The sequence below is a fragment of the Vicugna pacos genome, chromosome 17 (assembly GCF_048564905.1).
Source record: "Vicugna pacos chromosome 17, VicPac4, whole genome shotgun sequence".
Lineage (NCBI taxonomy): Eukaryota > Metazoa > Chordata > Mammalia > Artiodactyla > Camelidae > Vicugna > Vicugna pacos.
Window position 1 is genome coordinate 24,046,391 of NC_133003.1, and position 24,993 is coordinate 24,071,383.

The following is a 24,993-nucleotide window of genomic DNA, read 5'->3' on the forward strand; positions in this document are numbered from 1 at the left end:
CAGAAAAGTGAACAGAAAGCCAGTGTAGGCATTAGGGTTATCTTAAAAACAAAAACAAACAAAAAAAACAAACGCAAAAACTCATAAAATGCTAGTAGAGTAGAAAAAGGTTGAATCCCCAAATTCCCATTCCCATATGGGAACCGAAGTCTGAAATATGCTGACAGTATCTCTCCTTATTAAAATCATTTAAATGATTAAATTTTTCATCAGATTTATGCTACTGGTGACTTTCCTTTCCTTTAAAACTAAATTAGTTCACATCACTCTTGCTTAAAAATTATCCAAGTAGGGGTTTCTTACTACTCAGAGAATAAAATCTAAACTCCTAATATTCCCCACAGAGCACGTAGGGTACACTCTGGCTGGGAAGACTTTGCCAGTTTCCTTCTCCCTCTTAACCCTCTCTCTGTAATCACAACACACCAAAACCCTTTCTTACCCAGGCCCTCTGCCTGGGAACACTTCCCCAGCACTGTATAGGGCTGATGCCTTCTGATCACAGAGAACCTTTCCTGAAGGAATGGGCCAAAATAGCCCAAATCATCCCAACTTCTTCTTAGCACTCATCATTAGTGGAGGGTACTTTATTATTTATTTATTCATCTGTTTACATTCTGCTTCCTCCAAAATGGAATCTAAGCACCACGTCAAAAATTACCTTGTCTTACACATGGCTATATCTCAATTACCAGAACAGTGCTCAGCATATGACAAGCACACAGTTACCTGAGTGAACATATAAGGTGACATACTGATAATCTGTATTATTTCATAATAGAGCTAAACTGTAAGACGTTTGGCTAAATACATACTTTTCATAAAAGAAAGGTTAAGAATATCAAGCCAAAGGAAAAAGAAGCTGAGTGGCCTTGCATCTTAATTGCTTATCATTAAAGGGAGAGTAGGGAATTTGTGCAGAAGGCAGAAACCTGTGTCCAAGTTACTCACAGGGTCTACAGTCGGAAGATTGGAAAGTCTCCTTCTTTTCCTGCTTGGGCCTGGTGTGGACACAGAATGGTGCCCGTCATCAAAGTCCCCGCTGACACTACTGGAAGGGGAGGTAGCTCTTCTTCTCTTGGAACCCATGGAATCCAACTTCTTCTGTAAGAAATAATTAGCCATGTTCTTATATTTAAATTTACACTCTGCCACCAAGCCCTCAGCTGGCCACCTGCTAGCTACCAGGCTTCTGGTTCACTTAGGAGGATATCCTCACTGTTGCAAAGCTTAGCTAACTTCGTTTTTTTAATACAAGTCCTGGACCTTGCTTTAGCCCCTTCACTTACCAAAATGCTACACTTTCAACTTGGATGGGACAAATTCAAAAAGGTTTCTCATTCGTATATTACTAATTTTGAATGACTCAGCCACTTCTGGTCCCAAATCTACCCTAGACCAGAGTTTGGAAACACACATGTTGTAGTATACCAGTGTGTTGGAGGTATTCATCCCTCAGCCCCTGAGGCAGCAAGGAAGGCCTCAGGGACAGAGGCCCCACGGTGGTCACCTCTGGAGTCAACAAGCCTCATCCATTTTCCCCAGTGTTTCTTACAATTATGCTCACCTTCCATGTAGACCAAGATGTGAAAAAGAACAGGAAGGAGAGTCTGAGGCAATGAGTAGAACAAAAGGGGAGGGAACAGAGGACTAACCTAGCATTTTAGATGTGCCCTAAAATTAACACACTGAAAATGATTTTTCTCCATTCATTAAAGAAGGACCCATAAGACATATGCCAGAAAACACTTAACATGACTTGCCATACTTATGCTAAAGTAGTAAAACCGCGTTTTGAAATTTTTCTGTCAATCCAGACTAACCTCCTTTTCAGTTATATGAGTTACTCTATCCCTGTGAATTCACAGCTTTACATTTCAGTAGATGATCTGGAAGAGCGCCTCAGAAGTGAGCTTTTAAGTTCTCCTCGGCCTTTCCGAAACATGAATATTTGCTCTCAGTTTTAGGAAGGTTGCTAAGTAACTAATCTTAACATAAATTTACAAATATATATATTTGACTATATAACACAAGAACTGCAACCACTGAAATGATCTGCTACAGCTAGAGGAAAGGGGCGTATACCCCAGAGAATCCTACAATGCTTACACAATTTAACAACAGTGTCTAATAGTATGCTGTGATTTCAAAGGTCTTTCTCTAAAGCTAAAAGAAACACTGATCCCAGTGTCACTTATCAACATTCAACTTCAGGAAACTAAGACACTAGCAGCTGAGAGAATGAGTTGTCAGTAGTATGTAGAGAAAAATTGGGGGTTTCCAGGTAATAGAAAGCAGAACCAAAACCAACCAACAAATAAAAAACTCTGGTAACCAACTGAAAAACAAGAGGAGTCTCTTATCTCTTCTTCTGAACTACAGTCCACATGGTATTTAAAAACAGAGCCTAACATGATGATGTTCGTGATTATGTTCCTTTCTCTAGGACTTGGTTTGTTACACACTGTATAGTTTGCAATTGGTTACAAGCGGCGAAAGCTTCAAAAAGTTTAGGTCAAAAGCCAGCCAAGTGTGACTGATTTTTGTTTGTTTTATAAAAGGCTGGTAAACTGGACTCAGTTCATTAAAATAAAGAAACTAAGGACCAAGCTTTTGTAAACAATTAATGACGAGGACACAAGTGAATTTGATAAACATCAGGTGGGAATCTTTATGTAAAGGACAACAAAATTTAAGAAAGGTGGAAGGGAAAAGGCAAGGAAGGACAGAAAAGGGAAAGGGTGTAGATGATCAGTAATTTACCAGCTTTACCAGAGCACAACCAGCGCCTCGAAAAGCCAGTCTCCTCATTATGTCTGAAGGCCAAGTGAAGCCAGTTGGAGAAGGCAGGGCTTTAGAAGTGCTGATTCAATGTTAATATATTCAAAACTGAAAGAGAAGAACAAGGCAGAGAAAGGGGAAATAAAGAGAAGGGTCAGACGGAGTAAAACTGAGTACGAATAGATAGAAAACATTCAAGCAGAACTGCTAAAGAAAGATAAGAAAACTGGAGAAAATAGGCACATCAGTTCTCTTGTGCCAATCAAACTGCTACAAAGGCTCAGGCACTAGCAGTACCTGACACTTCTTTCATTTTAAAACCAACTGTTTTTCACATGCTTAAAGATGTCTCACTGAGGTTCCCTTTTACTCACATGGAATGACTGTCAATTCCAGGAATGAAGCATGCCTGCCCAATGTGCCCCCTAGTGAATAAGAACAGAGTTCAATCACAGAGCTGGAATGGAAAATGAACACATGTGGAAGGCTCACATGTGACACCAAGGGTTGACAAGCTGGAACAAACCAAGAATGGTTTATGTGAGTAGAGTCTGGAAAACTCCCCATCACAAAAATTCAGAGGAAGACATTTTTTTTTCCCTAAAAGTCCTAACAGCATTGAAAAAAAAAAATGCCACATTCAACCTCAGAAAGAGTAAAAAAAAAAAAAAGGCTTCAACCATTTGGCAGGAGGTCAAAATTGCTTTTATAAATAATCCACTAAAAAATGACAGAAAAAATGTGGATCACTGTGGGGGGGTGTATAATTAGACCATACAGTATCTAAAACTCCTTGAATCATTAATTTACTTTAATAAGGGGAAAAAAGATTCAACTTAGAGATAATTTCCAAATTTTTTTTATCCAAAAAATACATTTTAAAATGTATTTTGGAAGTTTGGCAAGAAAGGTATTGTGGCCAGGTGGGTGGGAGGAGCAACAGGACCTGAGCTCAGGTCTTCCATCTCCAGTTATCTGTTTGATGTTGCTTGAGTCACAACCTCTCAGATCTGTTTCTTCATTTCTAAAATGAAAACAGTAAAGTGTACATATCTCTCTTGGAATGCTGTGACAGTAAAATGTAGATGAAATCACTTTGAAACTTCAAAACAACAAAAATGTTAAGTTTTAACTCTAGAATTGCATGCTCCCTTGGGCATAGGAAAAGTATTTTATCCATTTTTGTAGCCTGACTTACAGTATGGTTTGGGTGATCAAGTTATCTGTTTGATAAATGTATTAAAAGTGCACTTAAGAGGAACATTAAAAAAAAAGTTTGTGTGGTTTCAAAGGCCTGTGAGCATCCCTTAAGAAATTATTTTTCCATAAAGAGAAAAGAAATAGATTCTGAAACTCAATTACAAGTTTTAAAATGCCACTGATTACAGTTACATGTCCAAAAGCCTAACAACCAATGATAAATTAAAACGGATAGTAATGAATAATTTTACAATGCGCAACTGGGAAAATATTTATTCAGTATAGCCAAATGGTATATTTTGACAGTTTATGAACTTTTAGTACTCTCCTGTATTTCCAGTGATTCTTAGCACTATGATACACGTTTAAAACAAAGATCTTAGAAAACTGAAGATTCAAAGGGGGAAAAAATAATCACTTATAATCCTACTTTCCAAAGAAAAACCATCCTTAACAGCATTCACAGATTTCAGTATTTATTCTATGCCCTGTTTGCCTTTTTTTTTTTTTGTTAACAAAAGTGTGAACAAACCATATGTATGATATTGCAGCCTGTATTGTAACTTAGGGAAGATTCTTCTGAGTCAACATCCTTTCACATAATGTTGGAGAAGTTGATAGTAGTCTATCATACAGATATATCAATTTACTAATCTTGGGAATTTGGGTAGAACATTAATATTGAGATATTTTGTACACTCCCAAAGCCAAAGAAAGTAGTCAAAGCCCTCCAATTATCCACACACATAGTTGTTACTCATTTGACATACTTCTTCAAAAGATACCTTACTTCTTACTGTGGATCTTAAAGCATGGTTAATCTGTTAACAAGTGATAAAGCAGAAATTATACTACTCTTTTGTACTGAATCCAATATGCTTCTGAATTATATTTGGGAAGAGTGCACTACTAAATGGAAAAAAAAAACCCTAAAAATCATTTTTGAGGAGTCCTAGCTTGTTTGGAAATAAGTTAATAAAAATGCTTTACTCCTACATACGTTTCTAAAGCTGTAGTAATAATTTCTATATCCACTATACTCTTGTTTTTGTCATTTGTTTTTCAGGATTCCTTCTACGTTTTTGCCAATCTTCCTTCCCTTTCAAGCCATCAATATCTACCCTATAATAACAAAACTCGCTTCTCTCTCAGTAAAAAAATGTTGAAATGGAAAATACTAAAAACCAGAAATGTACACAATTTTAAAACCTCGTTTTTTTGTGGTGCGGCAAATCAAAAACTTAAATATTTGGCCTCTACGAGAAATACACGTCCCATTGATAAAAATACTCAGTCATCCGGAACACAATCGTCCGGAAAATGTTTTTCAAAAAAAATTACTAGGAATTCGTGTCCGAATCGTCAAGAAACAAACAAAAAAAAGGAGGCCCTGAGGTGCGAGGGAAATGAAAGACTTTCCCGACCTGTCACTGGTACGCGGGACTAAGGGAAACGTTGACAGCTTTGAAGCTGCCCGCGACGAGAGCTCGGCCAGCCGCCGGGGGCGGGAAAACGGGACGCGGGGAGTTTCCAGACCGCGGCGCGCCTTTGTCCCAGCCGGCAGGTGCGGCAAGGCTGCCGGGCCCGTCCCGAAGCCCGCCGCCGTGCCCCGCCCCGCGCGCCCGGCCCGACCGGCGCGTCCCCACGGCCGGGGCGGGGCCTCTGCCGCTGCTCCCGCCCGCCCGGGCCCACACAAAGGCCCCGCAGCCGGCCGAGAGGAAGCGGCCCCGCCCGCCCCGGGCCCGGCCTTACCCAGCCGCTCCGCCGCCTGCAGCCCCGGCCGCGGTCGCCGACCGCCGCGCCCCGCCCCGTGGCCGCCACGGCTGCTGCTATTGCTCCTCCGGCCGCGGCCGCTGCCGTCGCTCCAGCACCCGCCGCCCTCACCGCCCTCACCCCTCCCGGTACCGCCGCAAAACCAGCCCCGCGGCCGCCAAGCGAACCCGGCTCCGCGCGACACTGCGTGCGCGCGCACGCGGGCCTGCGGCGGCGTGCTTTACGGCGGCAGCGTGAGTGCGTAACGCTTGCTCGTGGCCTCAGTTCGCACGTGTTGCCAGCGGTGGTACTTTGCAGCTGCGAGTGATCGGTTGTTGGCTCTGGCGTTCCAGCTTCCAATATGAAGCGGCCAAGTGAGTGGGGTGAGGGGGCCTGGCTCTTAGAGGGGTTTCTGTGTCTGATGGTCGACGAACCCACCAGGGCGTTCCTCTGCCGCTTGGTCTCTACGGGAATGAGGGGCCTGCTGGTAGGCCGTTGCCCTGGTTCCGCCTACATCCGAAGGTTAGAAGGCCGCACGTTAGCCGCTGGCCCGTCGTACAGAAGGAAGGCTGGGCCCGAAGGGTGACAATCAGGCTAGAGTCCCGTGAGGACCCCGTGGTTTCCCTTCTGCGGCCACGTTCAGTCCGGCGCTGGTGAAGTCTGTGAGCCGTTTCTCAAATCCATTGTTCGTTCCTCCTCGTGGATTCGCGGTGTTTAACAAGAAGTGGTTGTCGTTTTGGGTCTTACACGCTCCCCTGTATGCATTCCCAGTCGAATCTGGGAAGAGTGGGAGCGGGGAAGTTGGGCTCTACAACGGCTCTATTTAGTCAAATTTCTGGGACTTGAAAGTGGCATGTTTATTTTTACTACACGCTCCGCAAGATTCTAAAATTAGGTGTCAAGAGCTAGTTAATTACTTAACACAAAAAGGGACGTGACCCTAGAGTACAGTCATAGAAAGTAAACTGATCATTTGTGGATAAAATGGATTTTTTTTAAAAGGGTAGAAAATTAATCCTTTTGTAATGTGTTGCTTTGTAGAGTTGAAGAAAGCAAGTAAACGTATGACCTGCCATAAGCGGTATAAAATCCAAAAAAAGGTAAGTCCTGTTCTTAGGAGAGTTACACCAAGGTATACCCAGGTTATATCCAGTATAACGATGAACTACCCCCATTCCGCCTCCAGAAAGAGGTCTGGACTAATATAATTTCATCTCAGGAAACGGGAGTTGGATACACTATAGACACAAGCTTTTAGGCATCAGAAGTACAGCTGTAGGAAAGTGCAGTAATTCAGTGATGAGAAACTAAACTTTGATCAGCATGGTAACAGTCGTTACAAAAAGAATCTCTTGGTGATGCTTTCTTGCTGTTTTACACATAAATATGTGTGTCTTCTGTATTATGATTAAAGCTCTATTTTTCTGTATCATTTTATAGGTGTAATTAAACTGTAGCCAGATTGGCTTCTCACATGAATTCTCTTTAGTATTTCTGTAAATTAATAAATTCTTAAAATTATAATAGGTTCGAGAGCACCATCGAAAATTGAGGAAAGAGGCGAAAAAACGGGGTCGAAAGAAGCCTAGGAAAGACCCTGGAGTTCCAAACAGTGCTCCGTTTAAGGAGGCTCTTCTTAGGGAAGCTGAGCTGAGGAAACAGCGGGTGAGATGCATTAACTGAAACTTTGAACGAGTGATGTGTGGGTGTGAGTGTTTTTTCAAAGTAAAGTAACAACACCACATTGTTTTGGCTCACCCGTTTCTCCTGTGGCTTGGACACAGCTTGAAGAACTGAAACAGCAGCAGAAACTTGACAGGCAGAAGGAACAGGACAAGAAAAGAAAACTTGGAACTAACCCTGGTGTGGAGCTATCTAATGAGGAACCGGTGAAAGAGGTATGATTAGTCCTGTTTGTGAGTGAGAGAGGAGCTCTGACATAAAAGTCAAAGTACATCCTTAGGGCAGGGGTTGCTATACCTCTTGGGAAGAAAAAGACTGAGTTCAGTCTTCTGTCTTACCTATTTAAATATTAACTACAGTACCCCAATTAGTTATGAAAAATGGAGAAACGGGTTACATCTACTGACATTCTGATTTTGTGTCCTTTCCCCTTTGTCTTTATCCCCTAGGAATTTGGGCAGAGCAAAGCTAAGAAAGCCAAGTCTAGCAAACAGAATCCGAAGAAGTTGTATTGTCAGGAACTTAAAAAGGTATCTTTGTCTAGGTCAGTGTCTAAAAATGGTAATGAGGTTTAAAAAACTAGAGTTTCTTGGGTTTTTTTTTTTCCTCCATGACACCAACTTTGAGGAAGTAGAGTTCTCTTGAGCTGGAAGAATCCTTCAGCAAGTTGGTTTATTTTGTTATGTTTAGCTGAAGGAATAGTCTGGTTTTAAATTTTTGCAGGCTGGCATAAGCATGATTTGCAAAAAGTGACATTTTGTAACATGTTGACACAAGCCATAGTTTAAATAGAAGAGAATAGTAATAGTTTAAACAAAGAGAGTACATTAGCATAAGCAGTGCAAAAATTAGTCTCTATAAAATACCATGCGGAAACCTAAGTGAAGGAGGTCAAGGGGATGTTTTGGTATGGTTGTTCCCCAGCACTCCCATCCCCATCACCTATTTTCCTAAGCTCACTCCCTACTATGAATAGACCCTGACTATGCTTTTCAGCTCTTGGCAGGGCATAAGGGCCTTTCAAACTACATAATTCACAATGGGAGGACTATGTATTTAGATAGTGGAGTGTTTCCAGTCTTGAAATCCACTTTGATCAGAGGCTGTTAAACTTACATTTATTTTCCTGTAAAAAATGATGAATCTGTAAACATTCATACCAAAGTGAAGACACGAGATCCAACTCTGAGCTCACCCTGTTGCAAAGTGGATAACACCAGTGTACTTATGTGGAGGGTGGTGCCAGATCAAGCGATGCTATTCTAATAGCTTCTGCTTTGTAAGGTGATTGAGGCCTCAGATGTTGTGCTGGAGGTGTTGGATGCGAGAGATCCCCTTGGTTGCAGATGTCCCCAGGTAGAAGCCGCCATTGTCGAGGGTGGACAGAAAAAGCTGGTACTTGTATTAAATAAGTCAGGTAAGCAAGAAGGATACCTTTTATGTTCCATATGCACTAATGAGGTATGAGGAAAACATCTGAACAGTCTGATTGCCACTGAAGACTGGTAAGATCCAACTCTGACCTCAGTAGAGTCAGTGCATATGCACTCGTTGCCAAAGACAGTGCTGGGCAGTGGGGTGGAGATGCTTTCTATAAGTGATTTTACTGATTTGTACTGTCTGTTGCCATTCAGTACTTAACTACCTTGTCTTATTTTAAGTGTAAGCTTTTATATTCAGCTTACGGTTCATATATTTCACATAGGAAATGATGACTGTGTGCCTTGTTCCTCACATCTGCACAATGTCAACATGTGGCAGTCCTTAGGTGAAATACACAGCTGTGTATCTAGGTTGGAGCAGCAGGGACAGGAACACCCAGAACAGAGACTGGTAAAGCAGAAAGTAAGAATGTAATCTAAAATTACTGTTGGGGGTCAGTAAACATGGCTATTACCTAATAGTAAATTCTGGAAACATAGCCCGAAGGTTAGTAGGGTAATAATCTAGAGGTTGGTGTAATCCTGAAAGGGTGGGCAGAGGAGAACTGAAGAAATACAGTACATACTGAATTCTAGTAACAGAAGCATGGTAGGGAGCTGACCCTCTCCCCATCTTCCAGTTCAGGTACTTTTGAAAAAACTGGGAAAAGGCAAACCTGAATGAAATCCATAGTTTACTCGACTTTGCAAATTCATCTCAACAAAATGACCAGATTAGAGCAGTATTTTATTTCTAATCCCTATCAGATCTGGTTCCAAAGGATAATCTGGAGAACTGGCTTATTTATTTGAAGAAAGAATTGCCAACAGTGGTGTTCAAAGCCTCAACAAAGCTGAAGGACAAAGGGAAGAGAATCAAGGTACCCTTAACTTAGTGGTGGGAAATGTACTTTCATCTTTCAGATGGGTGAAATATGATGAGTGTACAAAATCTTGATTAAGAAGGTGAAAACTTAAAAGATCCAACTCTGATTTCATCCAGAGATCTGAAAAGCAATAGTGGTGATCTATTAGATGGGTTCTGGAGCCAGACTGCATGGGTTTTGTCTGGTGAGTTGTCAGGAGTTTAATTATTTGATTTTTAACATGTGAAGGTAGGGAAGAAAGCTGCTCCATTCAAAAGTGAAGTCTGTGTTGGGAAAGAAGGCCTTTGGAAACTTCTTCGAGGTTTTCAGGAGACTTACGGCAAAGCCATTCACGTTGGGGTAATTGGTGAGTTTCAGTTCAACACACTTTGTCTTTTCTCAGTAAGCGCCAAGAAATTTTTCAGGTTAACAGTGTATAGGGTTGTTGCTAAAGGGCGGGCTTGTTCAGACATCAGCTTCTTGCCACACACACACAGTGTAAAGACAAAAATTTTAAGTAATTGCTGCCTGATTCAGTATTTTGCCAACCAGGCATTGTAGATAAAGTTAGCGTCTGAAAGTTCTGGTTTATTTGAATTAGTAGTCTTTTCCTGCCCTTGTGTTACTTGAGCAAGAAATGAAGATGCTAAGAGTGGTCTTAGTGTTGAAGTGAAGACGCTCAGATCCAACTCTGATCTTGCTCTAAACATCAGGCTGGCATAAAATAAGGCAGTGGAGTGGGGGAAGGGATAAATTAGGAGTATATATGTTAATCTCAAACACGACCATATATAATATAGGTAAACAAGGACTTACTGTATAATACCTCAAGGAACTACATTCAACATCTTGTAATAATCTATAGTGGAAAAAGATTTAAGAGAATATGTATGTATAAATGAATCACTTTGCTGTACACCTGAAACTAACATTGTAAATCTACTATACTTAAATTTTTTTTTTAACGGCAGCGAAAATTTTATAATTACCAGCACATAATATCTTTTGTATCTATGGGTTTCCCATTTGTAGGTTTTCCAAATGTGGGGAAAAGCAGCATCATCAATAGCTTAAAACAAGAACGTATATGTCATGTTGGTATATCCATGGGGCTTACAAGGTAAACTGAATTGTTTCGTAATTATAATATTTCATTATCGATGAGTAAATATGATCTATTTCTATCACTGTTTTCTGTTCTGTAGAAGGTGGAGGGTTAAGACAGCGTTAGCCTTGGGGAAGAATTGGAGTAGAATAGCTACCCACAATCTAGTTTGAAAGACAGATAAGCAAGTAGATTCAGAAAGGGGTAAGCTGCCTCAGGAAGTGATGCTTGAACCTGAACTTGAATAGAAGTCTGCCAGTTAGAAGAGACAAAATATTTATGACAAAGGTAACAGCATGTGTTTAGGCCTATATGTATATAAGCTGTAAGGTGTAGTGTTTCTCTTTAGTAAGGGGGGTGTGCTGTTAATGGTTTTAGATAAACATGAAGCAAATGATGATAAACTGGATCTGACAGACTGTGCTGAGTTTGTTCAATCCAACCCTGAGCTTCGTGTTCTGTCTCTTGTCCTTAAGTAAATGAGTGTCCCTTTCAATTACCATCTTTCTCGTTCCAGGTGTATGCAGGCTATCCCCTTGGACAAACAAATCACAATCATAGATAGTCCAAGTTTCATTGTGTCTCCACTTAACTCTGCTCTTGCACTTGCTCTGAGAAGTCCAGCAAGTATTGAGGTAGTAAAACCAGTGGAGGCTGCTAGTGCCATCCTGTCCCATGCTGATTCTCGACAGGTAAAAGAATCCCCTTCCCTTGAGCTCCATCTTCTTTGTTTCATTGTAATCATCTTAAATTTTTTTTCAAGTTTTTTTTAATATCTGTACTATATGAATTTGTCTGGCTTTTTTTTTTTGTAAAGGTAGTACTGAAATTTACTGTTCCAGATTTTAAGAATTCTCTGGAATTTTTTACTTCATTTGCTCAGAGAAGAGGACTGCACCAAAAGGGTGGAAGCCCAAATGTAGAAGCTGCTGCCAAACTGCTGTGGTCTGAGTGGACAGGGTAGGACTTCTTCTGTTGGCATTTTGATGACCACATAGAATAAAGGAACTGGTTTTTGACAAATCTTATTTTTAATACCAGTGCCACCTTAGGTTACTATTGCCATCCCCCTACACCCTGGACTCCTTCTCCACATTTTAATGAGAACATTGTGACAAACATGAAATGGGGCTTTAATCTGGAAGAACTGGAAAAGAATAATGCACGTAGCATACAAGGTACGCAAGGCTTTTGCTTAACTGCTTTGTCAGGTGACCGGCCAGTAAAGGTTTCATCTGTTTACACCGGCTATATTTACCTTTCCCAGCCATCAAGGGCCCTCAGTTAGCCAGCAGCATCCTTTTCCAGTCTTCAGGTCTGACAAATGGAATAATAGAGGAAAAGGATATATCTGAAGGACTGCCAAAACAGAAGGAAAGGAAGCAGGAGGAAGAGGAAGACTTTGAAGATGTCGACACTGACCAGGAAAGTGTTGATGAAGAAGGTGATGTAAGTATATTGTACATGGGTTGTTTAAGCTTTAGTAAGTTTTCTAGCATTATAATGTACAAATAGAAAGGGGCTGAAGGCAAAAATAGAAATTATTTCATGACTAAAAGCAGCCAATTTAGATATTTAAGGCTTGATTTTGTGCATCCCATTGATACTTTCAGGGACTTTTTCTGGGTAATTACTTGGATTAATGAGCAGACAAGGGCTACTAATCTAACACTGTTTCTCTGTCCCACAGGAGAAGAGCTCAGATATGTCCCCTGCCGAAGAGGCCTGTGAGGCACTGTTCGAGTGTCAGGCAGGTGAGTTGGGTGGAGGGGTCTTCTAACAAAATAGCATGGTATAGAATTATTTTTTAAAGCTTTTTTTAAACCTCACTTTTCTTTCCAATATAGATGAGCAGTCTGCACAATCTTTTGTCTTGGATAAAATAACTGAAGAGGAAGATGATGCTTATGACTTCAGTACAGACTATGTATAATAGAACCTTGTTCTTCTATGTTTTTTGGTTTTTCACATTTTGAGCAGACTGCTAAACGTGTGTGTGTGTGTGTCATGTGCCACTTTGTTATGGTATGATGTAAACTATAAATTTTGAATATGTATCATGATACATTCATTGAAAAAAAAATCAGTCAACTTAGAAAGTGTCTCAATTCTATAAAAAGACAACTCATCTCTTAGTGAGCAGGCAGAAGTAGTTACCTGAAAGTAAAAACCATACCTTTAGAAAAATGTAGTATTCACTTTATTTATAGATAACCTATGGTTATAAAATGAAAACCAAGCAGCAGTGTTGAACTAGCTGTACCTGCCATTTAAGTCCATTCACCTCTGGTCATTCAGCACTGTCAGTAAGCAAATGCTTGGTAAGGCAGACGGAGGCGTGTTAATAGTCTGTCTAGGAAGCTGACTGCCAGATGGGGCAGTTTGCCCTCTACCCAGCTGAAATGTCTTTTTCCATAGGTTGCTGCAGACAGGCATTGAAACCTAGCAAGTGTTACTTCCCACATACACTGTCTTCTGGGATTTCCTGAGAAATGCTTGTAGCATAAATTATATTTTACTTTATATTTGAGATCTCCACATGTCTTCGGATTAGGCTGAATTTACCTGTTGGGTCCGGAATATACCATTTTTCCCAGACATCAGTATATGAAGCAGTTCTTCCCCATGGTTTAAAGTGCCCATTCCAATGGAGTAACTTGGCAGCCTTTACAAACTGGGGAGAATATCGTTTTCCAGCGCTGGAACCTTACATTGAGAGAAAAAGAGCCAAATGATAATACTAGTCATACCACATCAAACTGGAAAATGATAAATATCCCATCCCTGAGGAGAGTTCTTTAGACACTTCATTAGCTTAGGCCCTTGGTTAGTTATTTCTGCTTACCAAGATGGCGAACATTCCACATAGGGTCGATGGTGGAATGCTGTTGATAAAATACGATCAGCAGAGGTGGTGTTGTGATGCTGCCAGCCAGTGTTCTGCTATACAATCCTTCTCTTGGTGGGACAGATAAAAAAACATGATGTTAGTAAAGAATCCCAGTTCCCACTGGTCAAGACACAGGGTTGAAATACAAGAGTTTTCACAGCTATGCCAGTTACATACTTACTCTACATTGAGTTTCATCCATTTTTCCAGCTGGTTAGTTATATTCTGTTTTTTCCATTCTGTCAAGTTTGCGACAAAAACTCCAGGATTAAATGAGCAGGTGCTCGCTTTCATGGAAAGCTTACGAATTCTTTCCTTTTTATAGTCAAGATATCCAATGTAATTGTACTGAAAACACAAATGGTATATATAGTACGTTTACTGCTTCACACAGGATAGATACAATTTGATTGGATAACTGTTCTGTTCACTTATGACTTCTCAGATTATTGGCAAAGGGCTCTACATAACGCAAATAAAAGTGACATTTGGGATTGCAAGTTAGACAGTAGGAACCTAGAATAAACCTTAAGCCAGATGTTCAAAGAGAACTAGGTTGTCAAATCCATGAACCAATCTGTAGGAAAGTGGCCTTGAGTTTTGGATGAAATAACTGGTGAATGTAAATGTAGCAAAAAAAGAATTAAGAGTTCCCTGATTTTGTTGCCTCTTACCCCATTAACCTGCATTATAGGGAGCAGAGTGTCTGTGCAAAGGGTCTAATAAGTAACTTACCTGGTTCCCTGCTCCACGGATGACAACTTTAGTAGAGGTTGAATCACAGTCTTCTGAAAATGCAGCTGCATGTCCTGGCTTCAGTGGTGTATTGTACAGGGCAAGGATATCACCTGAAATAGATAAGGTTTAAGATTTACAATGAAAGTTGCCCCAAGATTCCCTATTCCTCCCACCTCTTAAGATGACCGTTTATAGGCTACCATAAGTAAGACAACCAACCACTACAGCCTACACTGGGAAGAGAGCAACACTGATGGTGACATTCTCTGGTACCTTGCACAATTACATCGTCATCCATGTATATGGCCTTCTTTGCGCCGGGAACCAGAATTGGCAAGTAGAACCTTGCAAAGGTTAACTGAAAAAGTAAAAGGAAAGAAGCATTGGCACAGGATTTGTCAGTGGCTGTGCTTTTGTTTACTAGAAACTCCCAGAATGCTCTCAGTTTCCATGCAGGAGAAGACATCTGAAGGTCTCAGAATTCCCAGGCTTGCTGCCCAGGGAACTACTTGCACTGTACCCAGTTACTCAGGTATTCCAATCATTTCCTAATACTGCCAGTTACAAACAAGAGTGTGTGGAACTCACTGGTTTAATGGATTCCCCCTCGTCAGGATCCTTCTTTACTTTCCCTTCCAAAAGCTTAGTGTCAAAATTCACAATTTTGTACCTGATGCTTTTCAGGGTACTGCTGCTGAGCCAGGACCTGATGAAAATAAAGCACCAAATATCAGTTTTAAATAATCATGTCCCATACTGCAGCCTTATCTGTGCTTTCCAGTGAGGCCATAGTGGAAGTGAAATCCTGAGGACTGCAGGGTATCTTGAAGCCCCTTCTCTGAGCTTTGGTTTCCTCTTCTGCAGTGAGATACCCCACTAAAGCCCCTCCCTGAACCAAGATTATATGGTAACAGTGCTCCCAAAGGCTCATACTTTTGATTACTACTGCTATAGAAAATTTCATTATGTAATTGAAAAGATTCCATCACCACATGAATCTTTCAATTTTTGTTCCTCCAAAAACACAAAATGAGTCAAAGTATGATAGTCGTGAAAGCTATCAACAAAGCTGGTAAGTCAGTCTGTTAATCTATACACTCATTAATTTGCTGTGATGACTTCAAGTAATTCTACCAAGTCTAAGGTACTGCCTGTAAGAAAAGTCAGTACTGTACATTTTTCCATTTCAGATCAGTATTTTGTAGACATGTTATTTCTGTAGTTTATTTCAATATAATATTTCTTTCTATATTAGTTTGAGTTTTTTAAATGCAGAAAAATAACTCATAGTAACTTTCATAAACTAAACATGAACCAGAGAAAGGCAAAGGGACAGAAATGTCTTAGAACTCTGACCACTATTAGTTTAGACACAATGTTTCTTGGAATAAACCATGGAAATCTTGATTCAAAACATCTTCAAAACACAGTTAAGACTGTTGTATCAGATTAGGTTTCTATTAATCACAATTATACTGGTAAGGACCATTTACTGACTGATTATTATGTGGTAGGTGTTTTTTTAATGTATTTTCTCGTTTAACAATCCTCTAAGTTGGATATTTACACTCCATACTTAATAAATTAGGAAACAGACTCCAAGGGGTTAGGTAGTGTTCCCCAAAGACTGGGTCAGGATTTGGAACAGTGTCTGCTCACCACCACACTACCTTGCCATTGCTCCCACGTCCCTTCCCACTCTAGACCAGAACTACTCAAGAGCATGTCCATGAGATAAGGAACTTGTAAGAAAATATAGATCAACATGGTGCTTCCTTCATTGAGAAAGTCTTCTACCAAAAAAAATAGCTTGAATTATTAGTGTGCATAATGACACAGTTGACTTACATCTTGACACAAGTTCCTTAACATGTTTCTGCTATCATGGGGACACAGAAAAATGTGTAGTTTATAAGTGGTATAATCTCAATTATATAAAAAAGTAAACACTGAAAAAGAGTATTACTGGATTGGCAGCTGGCCTGCTCTAGAGCATCCTCTAGAAGCAGAATCATGAGGCAAGCAGAGCTCACCGGAGATGGTCTGCTGTACTGTTGAGCGTAACAATGTAGAAGATCACATTGGAGCGAGTGTTGTGTTGAATGCTGTTTATGGCTGCAATGGCCCCCCCGAGCCTATCTTCAGATGCAGCAATGACCACAGGAATCTCTTCTTGTCTCCCATCCACTGCTTGTTGGGGAGCATTTGGGATAAAGTCTACAGGCTGAAGCCCCACAATTCCTGAATCTGCAAAGAACACAAAGAAGATACTGTGATCCAATCTCATGAGCTTTTGACACAGCCCAAGGCATGAAAGGAGGTAAGATGAGGATTATATGACACTTCATTCTCCCTCACTACAATGTGAAGCATACAGCCCAGAAATTTTGTTTTCCCATATGTAACCAGGCTTTTAGAAAAAGCATTAAAAAAAAAAAGTTGACAATTCTGATACACTACTACTGATAGGAATATAACAATCTAGATTACAGTTTGGCAATTTGTATCAAGACCTTTGAATGGGTACAAGGCCTTTGACTCATTAATTCCCCTTGTCTGTCTCAAGGACAAAATCTGAGGTAATCAGAAGTCACAATTTTATTTATAATTGTAAAGACCAAGAAGACTAAAAACAGTTTTTCAAGCCATAAATCATGCAGTAGGCATGAAATCAATTTAGTTGGTCACAATTAGAATTTGAGTATGAAAACTTCCTGAATTGGAATAGAACATTGACTTAGAAAATACCAGACTGCATCACATACAGCAACTGCAAGTATTGTTTTGTAAACCTTCCTTCTTGCCTTTTGTAATACTTTATTTACTCATTCATCATGCACTGAACACTGAGTGCCTGCTGTGCGCCAAACAATATAGAGGCACTGGAGTTATAGCCATGAATAAAATTGTGAAATCTTTACCACTGTGAAGGGCAGATAGACAAGAAGCAAATACACGTGTGTGCTGTAGGTAATATTCATTATTGTGGGGCTGCCATCAAAAAAGTCTGAAAGTCACTGTACCAAAAGACTTCCCTGTGGCAACAAGTAAATTGTGGCATTAAATTTATACATGAAGAGTTTCAATAGTCATGGTGACATGCTTAGGATATAATTATTTGGAAAACCATGTCACATGTGCAGTATATATACAGCATAATCTCAACTGTATAGAAAAAAATACATACACAGAAAAAAACTGGAAGCTACTAAGGCAAAATTTTAGTTAACTCTAGGCAATGAATCATTTATTCAGTGAGTATTTATTGAGTACCTCGTATGTACCAGCCACAACTGCCCTCATAGAGCTTGAATGCTATTTTCTTTTTCATAGATGTTCCTACCAGGAGCATGCATTACTTTATGTACATTTATGGGTGTGTATATATGTAAATACACATACGTATATACACAATTATAAAACAAGCTATCAGAGCACTCAGTGAAAGTCAAAGGAAAGCTATTAGTCTTTTCTTGCTCTGATCAAGTATAGTAGGTGAAAATAAAAATATAGTGGGTAACAGTACAAAAATGATTTCTGATACACACTCTGAAGCCTCAAACATCCCTCAAAACCAAAGTAGAGCAGTATGAGCAACTAATTGAACTGGCAGCAAAACTGTACAACAGTGACTTTTTTGATCAGTTGACAAGACTTAATAATTTTGTTTCACTACTAGTCCTACTGATATGGTTCCACTTGTTAAAGGAAAGTAACAGGTGAAGGAAAGTTACAGGACTGACACACTAGTGCACAGAGCAGGCATCAAAAATCAATGACACCTGTCCCCACCTTCTGAAGCCCTGCCCTACAGAAATGTCTGCAGATAGCCCACAGAGGCTCCTTCCTCTAAGGCCTCTGATTTGGTGAAAAGGAATCTTCTGTGAGATCAAACCCTTAGCAAACAATTGCCCAAGAAGGGGAAAGAGGGTGGGGTTGCAAGAGCCCAATGCATACCACCTGCCTTTCCCAGAGTCTTTAGTAGCTTCTGTAATAAGGCCAAGAAGAAGGCCTTCTTTTCCTTAAATCTAGTGATGTGACCTAGGATGTGGGACACAGAATTCCAGGTACTCAACAGATACCAAGGCGTTACTCAGGGTTTTCATACCTGAAACTTCATTCCTCAGCAGACTGCTCAGGCCAAGGAAGTTATGGTGCAAAACCAGCAAGAAGAGAGCAACAGCCAGGACTAGGATGACAATGTTTACTGAAACACACAGGAGAAAGTCTACATTACATCTCTCCATCTTTGGACCTGGTATAAAAACCACGTAACTGTAGAAAGAACATACCTTTACGGAATGACATCTTTCTCTTTTGTCTTATATAAATATTAGTTATTAACCCTACAAAAAAAAACAAGGCCCCAAAGTCAGTAGGTACATTAGAATGGCCATCAAGATGCCTACACACTTTTATTCAGGCAGAAACAAATTCATGTGGTATATGATGCTCCCAGAAACTCATTCTGAATTAACAGTTTCCAAGAACCCAATTTGGGGTTTGAATTTTTTATGGTAATCATAATAATAAAATATGTCAAATAACTTAAGAGAAATAGATAGCCTTGTATATTATACAAGTCTAACAAGAGGAACACCTGGATCTAACCACTATGGAAGTTTTCTGAATGAATTTCTACTTAAAATTCCTAATTAAATTACACATGGACCCAGCTGTCTATAACTAAGGTCAACTCATTGGTACAAAACATCCCTGTTCCAAGTTGTATCCCATTCACCTGTAACTGGAATTAAAAGAGAAAAATAATTTTCCCAAATCATCTAAAACTATAGCAGAGAAAGATAATTACAAAAATTCATAAAATCCAATTTTGCTATCAGAAGTTTAGAGCTCAAGAGTCTACAAAATTAAAAATCTGCTCCTAGAAAAAATGAGCTTCTTCCCAGGGCTCCCTATCTGTTTAACTATCTATCTCTTAAGAAAGTGGTGTCTTGAGGAGGGGGGTATAGCTCAGTGGTAGAGCATTTGCTTAGCATGCACGAGGTTCTAGGTTCAATCCCCAGTGCCTCCATTGAAAAAAAAAAAAATCTAATTACCCCCCCCAAAAAAACCCCACAAAAATTAAGTGGTGTCTTAAAAAAGAAAGAAAGAATGAGAAGAAAAGAAAGAAAAGATGTCTAATATTGTTGTTCTGCCGGTGGTTTGTGCTCCCCAGCTCAACTGAAGCCTTCACTTTTTCAAAACAAATAATTCAATGGAAATAAAATTGTAGGTGGAGCTAAATTAAACAGTTTCTACAACAATCTCTGGGTAATGTTTCATTCAAAACAGGTTTTTATGCAACCAGGATATTGTGATCCTACATTTGAGACCTTTATCCTTTTGTACTTCATCTTGGCCCATGGGAGTACCTAACATAAGGCTATGAATTTTACAAAGCACTTTCAAATATAACATATTTTTAAAACCAAAGCAGGTTTGAATTAATTTCCTCTTAAGTAAAGTGTATGCATATCACTTGGTTTCTCAAGGCCGAGAAATATATCGAGAAAACTTCGGATGAGAGACCAGATTACAAATTCGGGAGAACATAATTCAGACTCCCAAAAAACAATCTAAAATACACATGAACATGTACATGCACACGCACACTCTCCCTTTCTCTCACTCTCATTCTTTCTAGAACAGTAGGTATAAAATATATTATACCAATGAACTTCCTCTCTAAAGAATACACATCATTATAGACCAGAGCCTTGCACCTCAATCTCACTGAGGGCTGAGCTTTATCCATAGAAACTAGCAGACGGGACTGCTCAAAGTTCTAACATCTGCCTGCTTGGAGCCAACTTCCATCAAGACTGGAGAAAATGATCTTACTTGAATAAATCTCATTTAGTTACTGGTACAAAGGGCAGTGGTTTAGCTCAAGAACATCCAGTAGCAATTATTTACAAATAGTGTCTGGATCGAGAAGCAAGTGTATTTGTGCTATTCCAGTTAGCTAGACACAAGAAAAACACAATCCTAGCAGGTATTTGATGTACTTAAGTAGATTAGCATGGCAGAAACTGCTTGTTCTTTAACTCTTTCAGTTATCAATATACACAATGCCAATTATTATGGAGTGTCTGATCCGTATTTCCTTTCCTAGTACTATTCCTCGTGATGGAACTCACTGATCTGATTAGAAGGAATTCTCAAAACAAAATGGCATGTAACATCCTGGGACGTGTAACAGTGGCTATATTTTTGCAAGAGTATACAACTGTGAACAATTTGATGAGTAATATTCAATTATTCACTATGAAAGTTTATATTTTGTTAAGAAATTATAAAACCTTCACTTCATCCCAAATCACTCAACACACACACCAGGCATACCCATAAATACGGTAAAGAAACGTTAGGGGGAAAGAACACTATGTTTTCAAACTTGCTCGCTACCTATATTAATACCCACATTTCAGAAGCCTTTTCTGCTTTCCTTCCTGTTGCTATATACTCCCATGAGGGCCATTATATTCATGCTCTGCAACCTATTTTGTAACTGTTTCCCTGGTGCAACACCAGCAAACTCTTTCCCTCTCTGCTGGATCACACACCTATCAGCCTATAAGCATACTCTGCTATCTTCCAGCTAATTTAAAAAAAAAAAAAAAAAGACACCATTCCCCATATCCTAGTTGACCCACAGACCCCTTTCTCTGCTCCCTCTCTAAAAGCTTGAAAGGATTTAAAGTCTCTAGCTCTACTCACTCTTCTTGTCCTCTCTTTAGCCTCCTCCAACCAGACTTCTGTCTATACTTCTCCATTCAAACTGGTCTTGTCGAGGTCACAAAAGACTAAGGTCATCTTTCTGTCCCCTTAGCCATCCCCTGAGAGGCCATCAGGAAAGTACACCAGTCCCCCTCCTCTATTATGAAATTATCTCATTTATTTACTTCTTTCTCTCTTCCCTAATTAGAATGTAAGGGACTCCAGTGAAAAGTGTTTACTACTGTATTTTAGTAGTCATCTAAATCTTGTCATCTAAAACCATGTCTGGTAAATGGTGGTAGATAGGTGATGTTTGTTGAATAATCTTGTTAACCTACGAGCAAGACTGGTTCTCAGCTCAGACAGGGAACACAATCTTTGATAATAATCATGAAAACAAATTCAAACAAAAGACATGGATTCCGACAGATCTATCTCAAATTGAAACTGACAGGCAATCTCCTTTTCTCACCATATCCTCATAGCTCAAATACCATAAAGTCTCTACAGCAACTGCCACCCCATGAAGTGCATTTAAAGAGGGAGAACATAGAAGGATATGTCTGTTTCTACTTACAACAAAAAGTCTGTTTAGTCTCTGCCAGACTGAAAGGTGGACAAGGCCCTAAGGATATACACCCACTTTCTCCTGCCTCTTCATCCTGCTATCTCCTACGTGGCTTTCAGGAGACAAGGAACCTCCTTCAAACCCCACATTCTGCAGCACCTCCCCTGAGCTCTCACATCGCCCGGGCCTCGCTACCCAAGAGTTAATCCGGCTTATATTTCTGGGGTTACGTGGCTGTCTCCCTTGACGCATTCTGGGCTCTAGTCAAGAAAGGGCCTGGTGTTGGTCACAGTCATATCTTGGCCCACTGTCCGGCACAAAAAAAAGTGCCGGGAATGTTTGCTGCATGAATGAGGGCGGCAGCCACGTAACACCTACCCTGGAGTACCTAGAATCCCACCGTCTGTGACCCTGACACGCAACACAGCATAGCAGCGCGTGCCAGCGGGGACCCACAGACTCGGGTTCCCCAAAATGGTTTCTGTCCGGAACGTGGGTACTCCACCTTGCTCAGAGTAACGGTGGAGGGCCTAAGCTTCTGAGATAGACATCAGCCTTGACAGAGAGGCAGTGCGAACCCTTGGCTGGCCTCTACTGGAAGGGCCAGCGAAGCCGCCGAGCAGCCTGGCGGGCCAACCAGGAGACTCCCCAGGTAGGAGCTCTCTCCATACTGGTGCAAAGGGGCGGGAGAGGATGGTCGCCACTCCGAGGCGATTCCCTTTCTCTGGATGATGGGTTCTGGGTTAGTCTCCTCTAAACTCTGGCGGTCAGTAACGCCCCCTTACCCTTAAGGGTGTTTCACAAGGGGCGACGATCCGGGGTCTCCCCACCCCCAGGCTCGGAGGTACTGGGCTAGGGTTCCAGCAAGCGGTTCCCCTCAGACGCTCCCCGCGGCCGTCCTTACCTGCAGCCTGAGGAGGAGGAGCCGCCGCCCGTACCCCGGCCCGCCCCGCCAGCTCAGCGCCCACGCCGCAGGCCCCGGGGCTCAGCCCGCCACCCGGCCGCCCGCGTCCCGTGCTCTCCGGACCGAGTCTGCTCGCCCGCTAACCCTGTGGCCGCGGCGCAGCCCCACAGCCCCCAACCCGCCCGCCGCAGGGCCTGCGAAAGTCGCGCCGAGCAGGCGCCGCCGGGCAGCCCCGCCGCTGGGGTCCTCGCCGAGAAAAGCCCGTCGCCATGGAGACGGGGCGCACGCCGGCTGCCGTTAGGCCGCGCAGGCACAGTAGAGGGCGGTTTAGAGGACCCGAGCTGCGGCTCCCGGGACCCAGTAGCACTGAAGGCGAACGCTTCACGGGCGCGTGATGCCTCGGCTCGGCCACCACAGTCAGCGTCTCAGCCCTCGCGGACAGGGCGCCGGCCTACAGCCAACTCCGAAAGAGCAAGTCGCCTAGCGAGGGCACGGGGAGGGGCCTCGGGCCGCCAGGGTGTGTGGGAGACATCCGCTTCCGGGGCCGCGGCCATCGCAAACCCTGGCTGGGCAGGCCTGCGGAGCTGTACGCGAGAGCTGACCCCGGTCCCTCCTGTTCCTGAGTCCTGGCCGCCGTCGCTCCGCCGGCCGCCTCCTCAACCAGTCATGCTGGAGCATCTAACCTCGCTGCCCACGCAAATGGTGAGGATGCGGCTCGCCTCGGCCCCAAGATCCCTGCACTTTCCTCGCAAGCCTGGCAGTTCCGCAGCCCTTGTCCGAGACCCACCCGGCGCAGCGCGGGTTCCTAACCGGGATGGCTACTCTCACCCCCGAATCATACCCCCTTCTTTCTTCCCCAACGAGGAGGCCCCTGCCCAGTCTCTGTAAGGATGCTTCAGTTATTCTGGGAAACCGAGAATGTCATTACTTGCTCAGGTTCTTGGGGGAGCCCCTGATATTGGGATTACCCAGTGCCAAAGCTATGAGGTCAGGGCAGGAATTGTACCTCTTCAGTGGTGGAACCAATTCTTGTTTTGCTTTCCTTCCCTTCTAGGATTACAAGGGCCAGAAGCTAGCTGAACAGATGTTTCAGGGAATTATTCTTTTTTCTGCAGTAAGTATTGGTTTTGCATGATCTCTTCCCCTGCCCCCCACCCCCCAGTTTTGACTGTATTTAATATACTTTGTTTCTAGGTAGTTGGATTTATCTACGGATACGTGGCTGAACAGTTCGGGTGGACTGTCTATATAGTTATGGCAGGATTTGCTTTTTCGTGTTTGGTAAGAAATATGTGGGCGTTTGGATGTTAGTGGCAACTTAGGTCTTCCAAATTGCGTTGTTTTGGTTGGACCTAGTAGTGAGAACTGGCGACAACTTTTCTCTCATCCTTCCCTTGCTATCATTGGAAAAGTAAATGCCAAATAGTGTCAGATGAGGTGAAACTGCATTGAAGGATACAGCTCATTTCTTTTGGCAGGCACTCCAAGCAGGATTTTTAGTCAAAGCTAGACCTCAAGACCTTATGGTCTTCACATTGCTGCCTCCTCGCCTCCTCACCTTTCTTTTGCTCTTAAAGCCATATGTGTAAACAATGAGGCTTGTTCCCGTCACTTACAGTATTTTGTCTGGGTGGTGGCACACAGTTTTCCTAGGAATGTCAGTTTTGTAGTTTTTACCTTTAGCATAGGAGTCATTTGAGAACCAGGCATTATACATAATCCTCTTTTAAACTTCTAATGGCCATAATTGATGCATTTTCTCTGTTCTGGTCTAGCTGACACTTCCACCATGGCCCATTTATCGCCGGCACCCCCTCAAGTGGTTACCTGTTCAAGACTCAGGCACAGAAGACAAGAAACCAGGAGAAAGAAAAATTAAGAGGCATGCTAAAAATAATTGATTGGGGTTTTCATGATTCATCTTTACTACTGCACCTGCTTTTGTTTTGTGTGAGATGAGCTAAACAGTTTTCATACCCCAAACATGAGCTAAAAATCACCTATGCTCAGCTGTGTTCAAATTTTGTTCTCTCTACATTTCACTTCTCAGTTGGGTTTTGATTTATAAATATTTTAGACCTTCTCTTCACAGTCTTTGTCTGAAATGGAGAACAGAAAACACAAGTATGCAAAGTTTCTTTCAGGTCTACAAAATAATGAAGAATAAATGCCTCATAAATTATAGTACAATTAAACTACCAAAGTTTTATAATTCATTATGAGTAGTCAGTCTGTTTTAATGTTTTCAATTAAAACTCACAGTGCAAGTCAATGTCTAAAGAGTCTTTTGTTCATTGTCCTGCAGGCATGACTACTAGTAATAGCTAAAGTTAGAAGTTCATGTTTCTGAAAGTGTCAGGAA

At 41.6% G+C, this 24,993-nt stretch overlaps 4 protein-coding genes and 3 non-coding genes across 40 annotated transcripts in view; 5 read left to right on the plus strand and 2 right to left on the minus strand.

Moving 5' to 3' along the window:
* The window catches only part of PBRM1 (polybromo 1), a 102,238-nt gene extending 96,340 nt beyond the window's left edge, over positions 1 to 5,898 (minus strand). For 31 of the 33 annotated variants that reach the window (XR_012060660.1, XR_012060659.1, XM_072941459.1 and 28 more), the window contains exons 1-2: positions 5,734 to 5,898; positions 952 to 1,104 (exon numbers count right to left, since the gene is read on the minus strand). Coding sequence is in view for 31 of the 33 variants with exons in the window: in XM_072941459.1 (XP_072797560.1) it covers positions 952 to 1,089 (138 nt within the window). In the remaining 2 variants the exon portion in view is untranslated. The remainder of the gene's footprint in view (positions 1 to 951; positions 1,105 to 5,733) is intronic. The other 2 variants (XM_072941443.1, XM_072941431.1) reach the window with 1 other exon arrangement.
* A 53-nt stretch (positions 5,899 to 5,951) lies between these two features.
* Positions 5,952 to 12,907, plus strand: GNL3 (G protein nucleolar 3). Its single transcript, XM_006196539.4, has 15 exons — positions 5,952 to 6,107; positions 6,775 to 6,833; positions 7,261 to 7,398; positions 7,518 to 7,631; positions 7,866 to 7,946; positions 8,701 to 8,833; positions 9,606 to 9,718; positions 9,953 to 10,070; positions 10,736 to 10,823; positions 11,326 to 11,500; positions 11,626 to 11,768; positions 11,850 to 11,986; positions 12,076 to 12,257; positions 12,499 to 12,562; positions 12,656 to 12,907. Exons 1-15 carry the CDS (start codon positions 6,095 to 6,097, stop codon positions 12,739 to 12,741), a joined length of 1,644 nt encoding a protein of 547 aa, XP_006196601.2. The 5' UTR covers positions 5,952 to 6,094; the 3' UTR covers positions 12,742 to 12,907.
* LOC116284073 (small nucleolar RNA SNORD19) lies at positions 8,875 to 8,951 on the plus strand. The gene has a single exon (XR_004193857.1). It is a non-coding gene; the product is annotated as a small nucleolar RNA SNORD19 (small nucleolar RNA).
* On the plus strand, positions 9,760 to 9,842 carry LOC116284078 (small nucleolar RNA SNORD19B). The gene has a single exon (XR_004193861.1). It is a non-coding gene; the product is annotated as a small nucleolar RNA SNORD19B (small nucleolar RNA).
* LOC116284074 (small nucleolar RNA SNORD69) lies at positions 11,190 to 11,266 on the plus strand. The gene has a single exon (XR_004193858.1). It is a non-coding gene; the product is annotated as a small nucleolar RNA SNORD69 (small nucleolar RNA).
* A 78-nt stretch (positions 12,908 to 12,985) lies between the features above and the next one.
* Positions 12,986 to 24,424, minus strand: GLT8D1 (glycosyltransferase 8 domain containing 1). 2 transcript variants are annotated; one of them, XM_072941467.1, is made up of 10 exons: positions 24,309 to 24,424; positions 18,729 to 18,782; positions 18,545 to 18,643; positions 16,470 to 16,683; positions 15,025 to 15,142; positions 14,710 to 14,794; positions 14,434 to 14,546; positions 13,880 to 14,046; positions 13,654 to 13,766; positions 12,986 to 13,514 (listed from the first exon to the last, which is right to left on the minus strand). In XM_072941467.1, the coding sequence occupies exons 1-10, from the start codon at positions 24,346 to 24,348 to the stop codon at positions 13,324 to 13,326; spliced, it is 1,194 nt and encodes a 397-aa protein (XP_072797568.1). In that variant the 5' UTR covers positions 24,349 to 24,424; the 3' UTR covers positions 12,986 to 13,323. The 2 variants fall into 2 exon arrangements, with proteins under 2 accessions (XP_072797568.1, XP_072797569.1); XM_072941468.1 differs by lacking the exon at positions 24,309 to 24,424 and adding an exon at positions 22,632 to 22,764.
* Positions 22,706 to 24,898, plus strand: SPCS1 (signal peptidase complex subunit 1). Its single transcript, XM_015234730.3, has 4 exons — positions 22,706 to 23,333; positions 23,686 to 23,745; positions 23,826 to 23,912; positions 24,407 to 24,898. Exons 1-4 carry the CDS (start codon positions 23,298 to 23,300, stop codon positions 24,530 to 24,532), a joined length of 309 nt encoding a protein of 102 aa, XP_015090216.1. The 5' UTR covers positions 22,706 to 23,297; the 3' UTR covers positions 24,533 to 24,898.
* Positions 24,899 to 24,993: the final 95 nt, after the last annotated feature.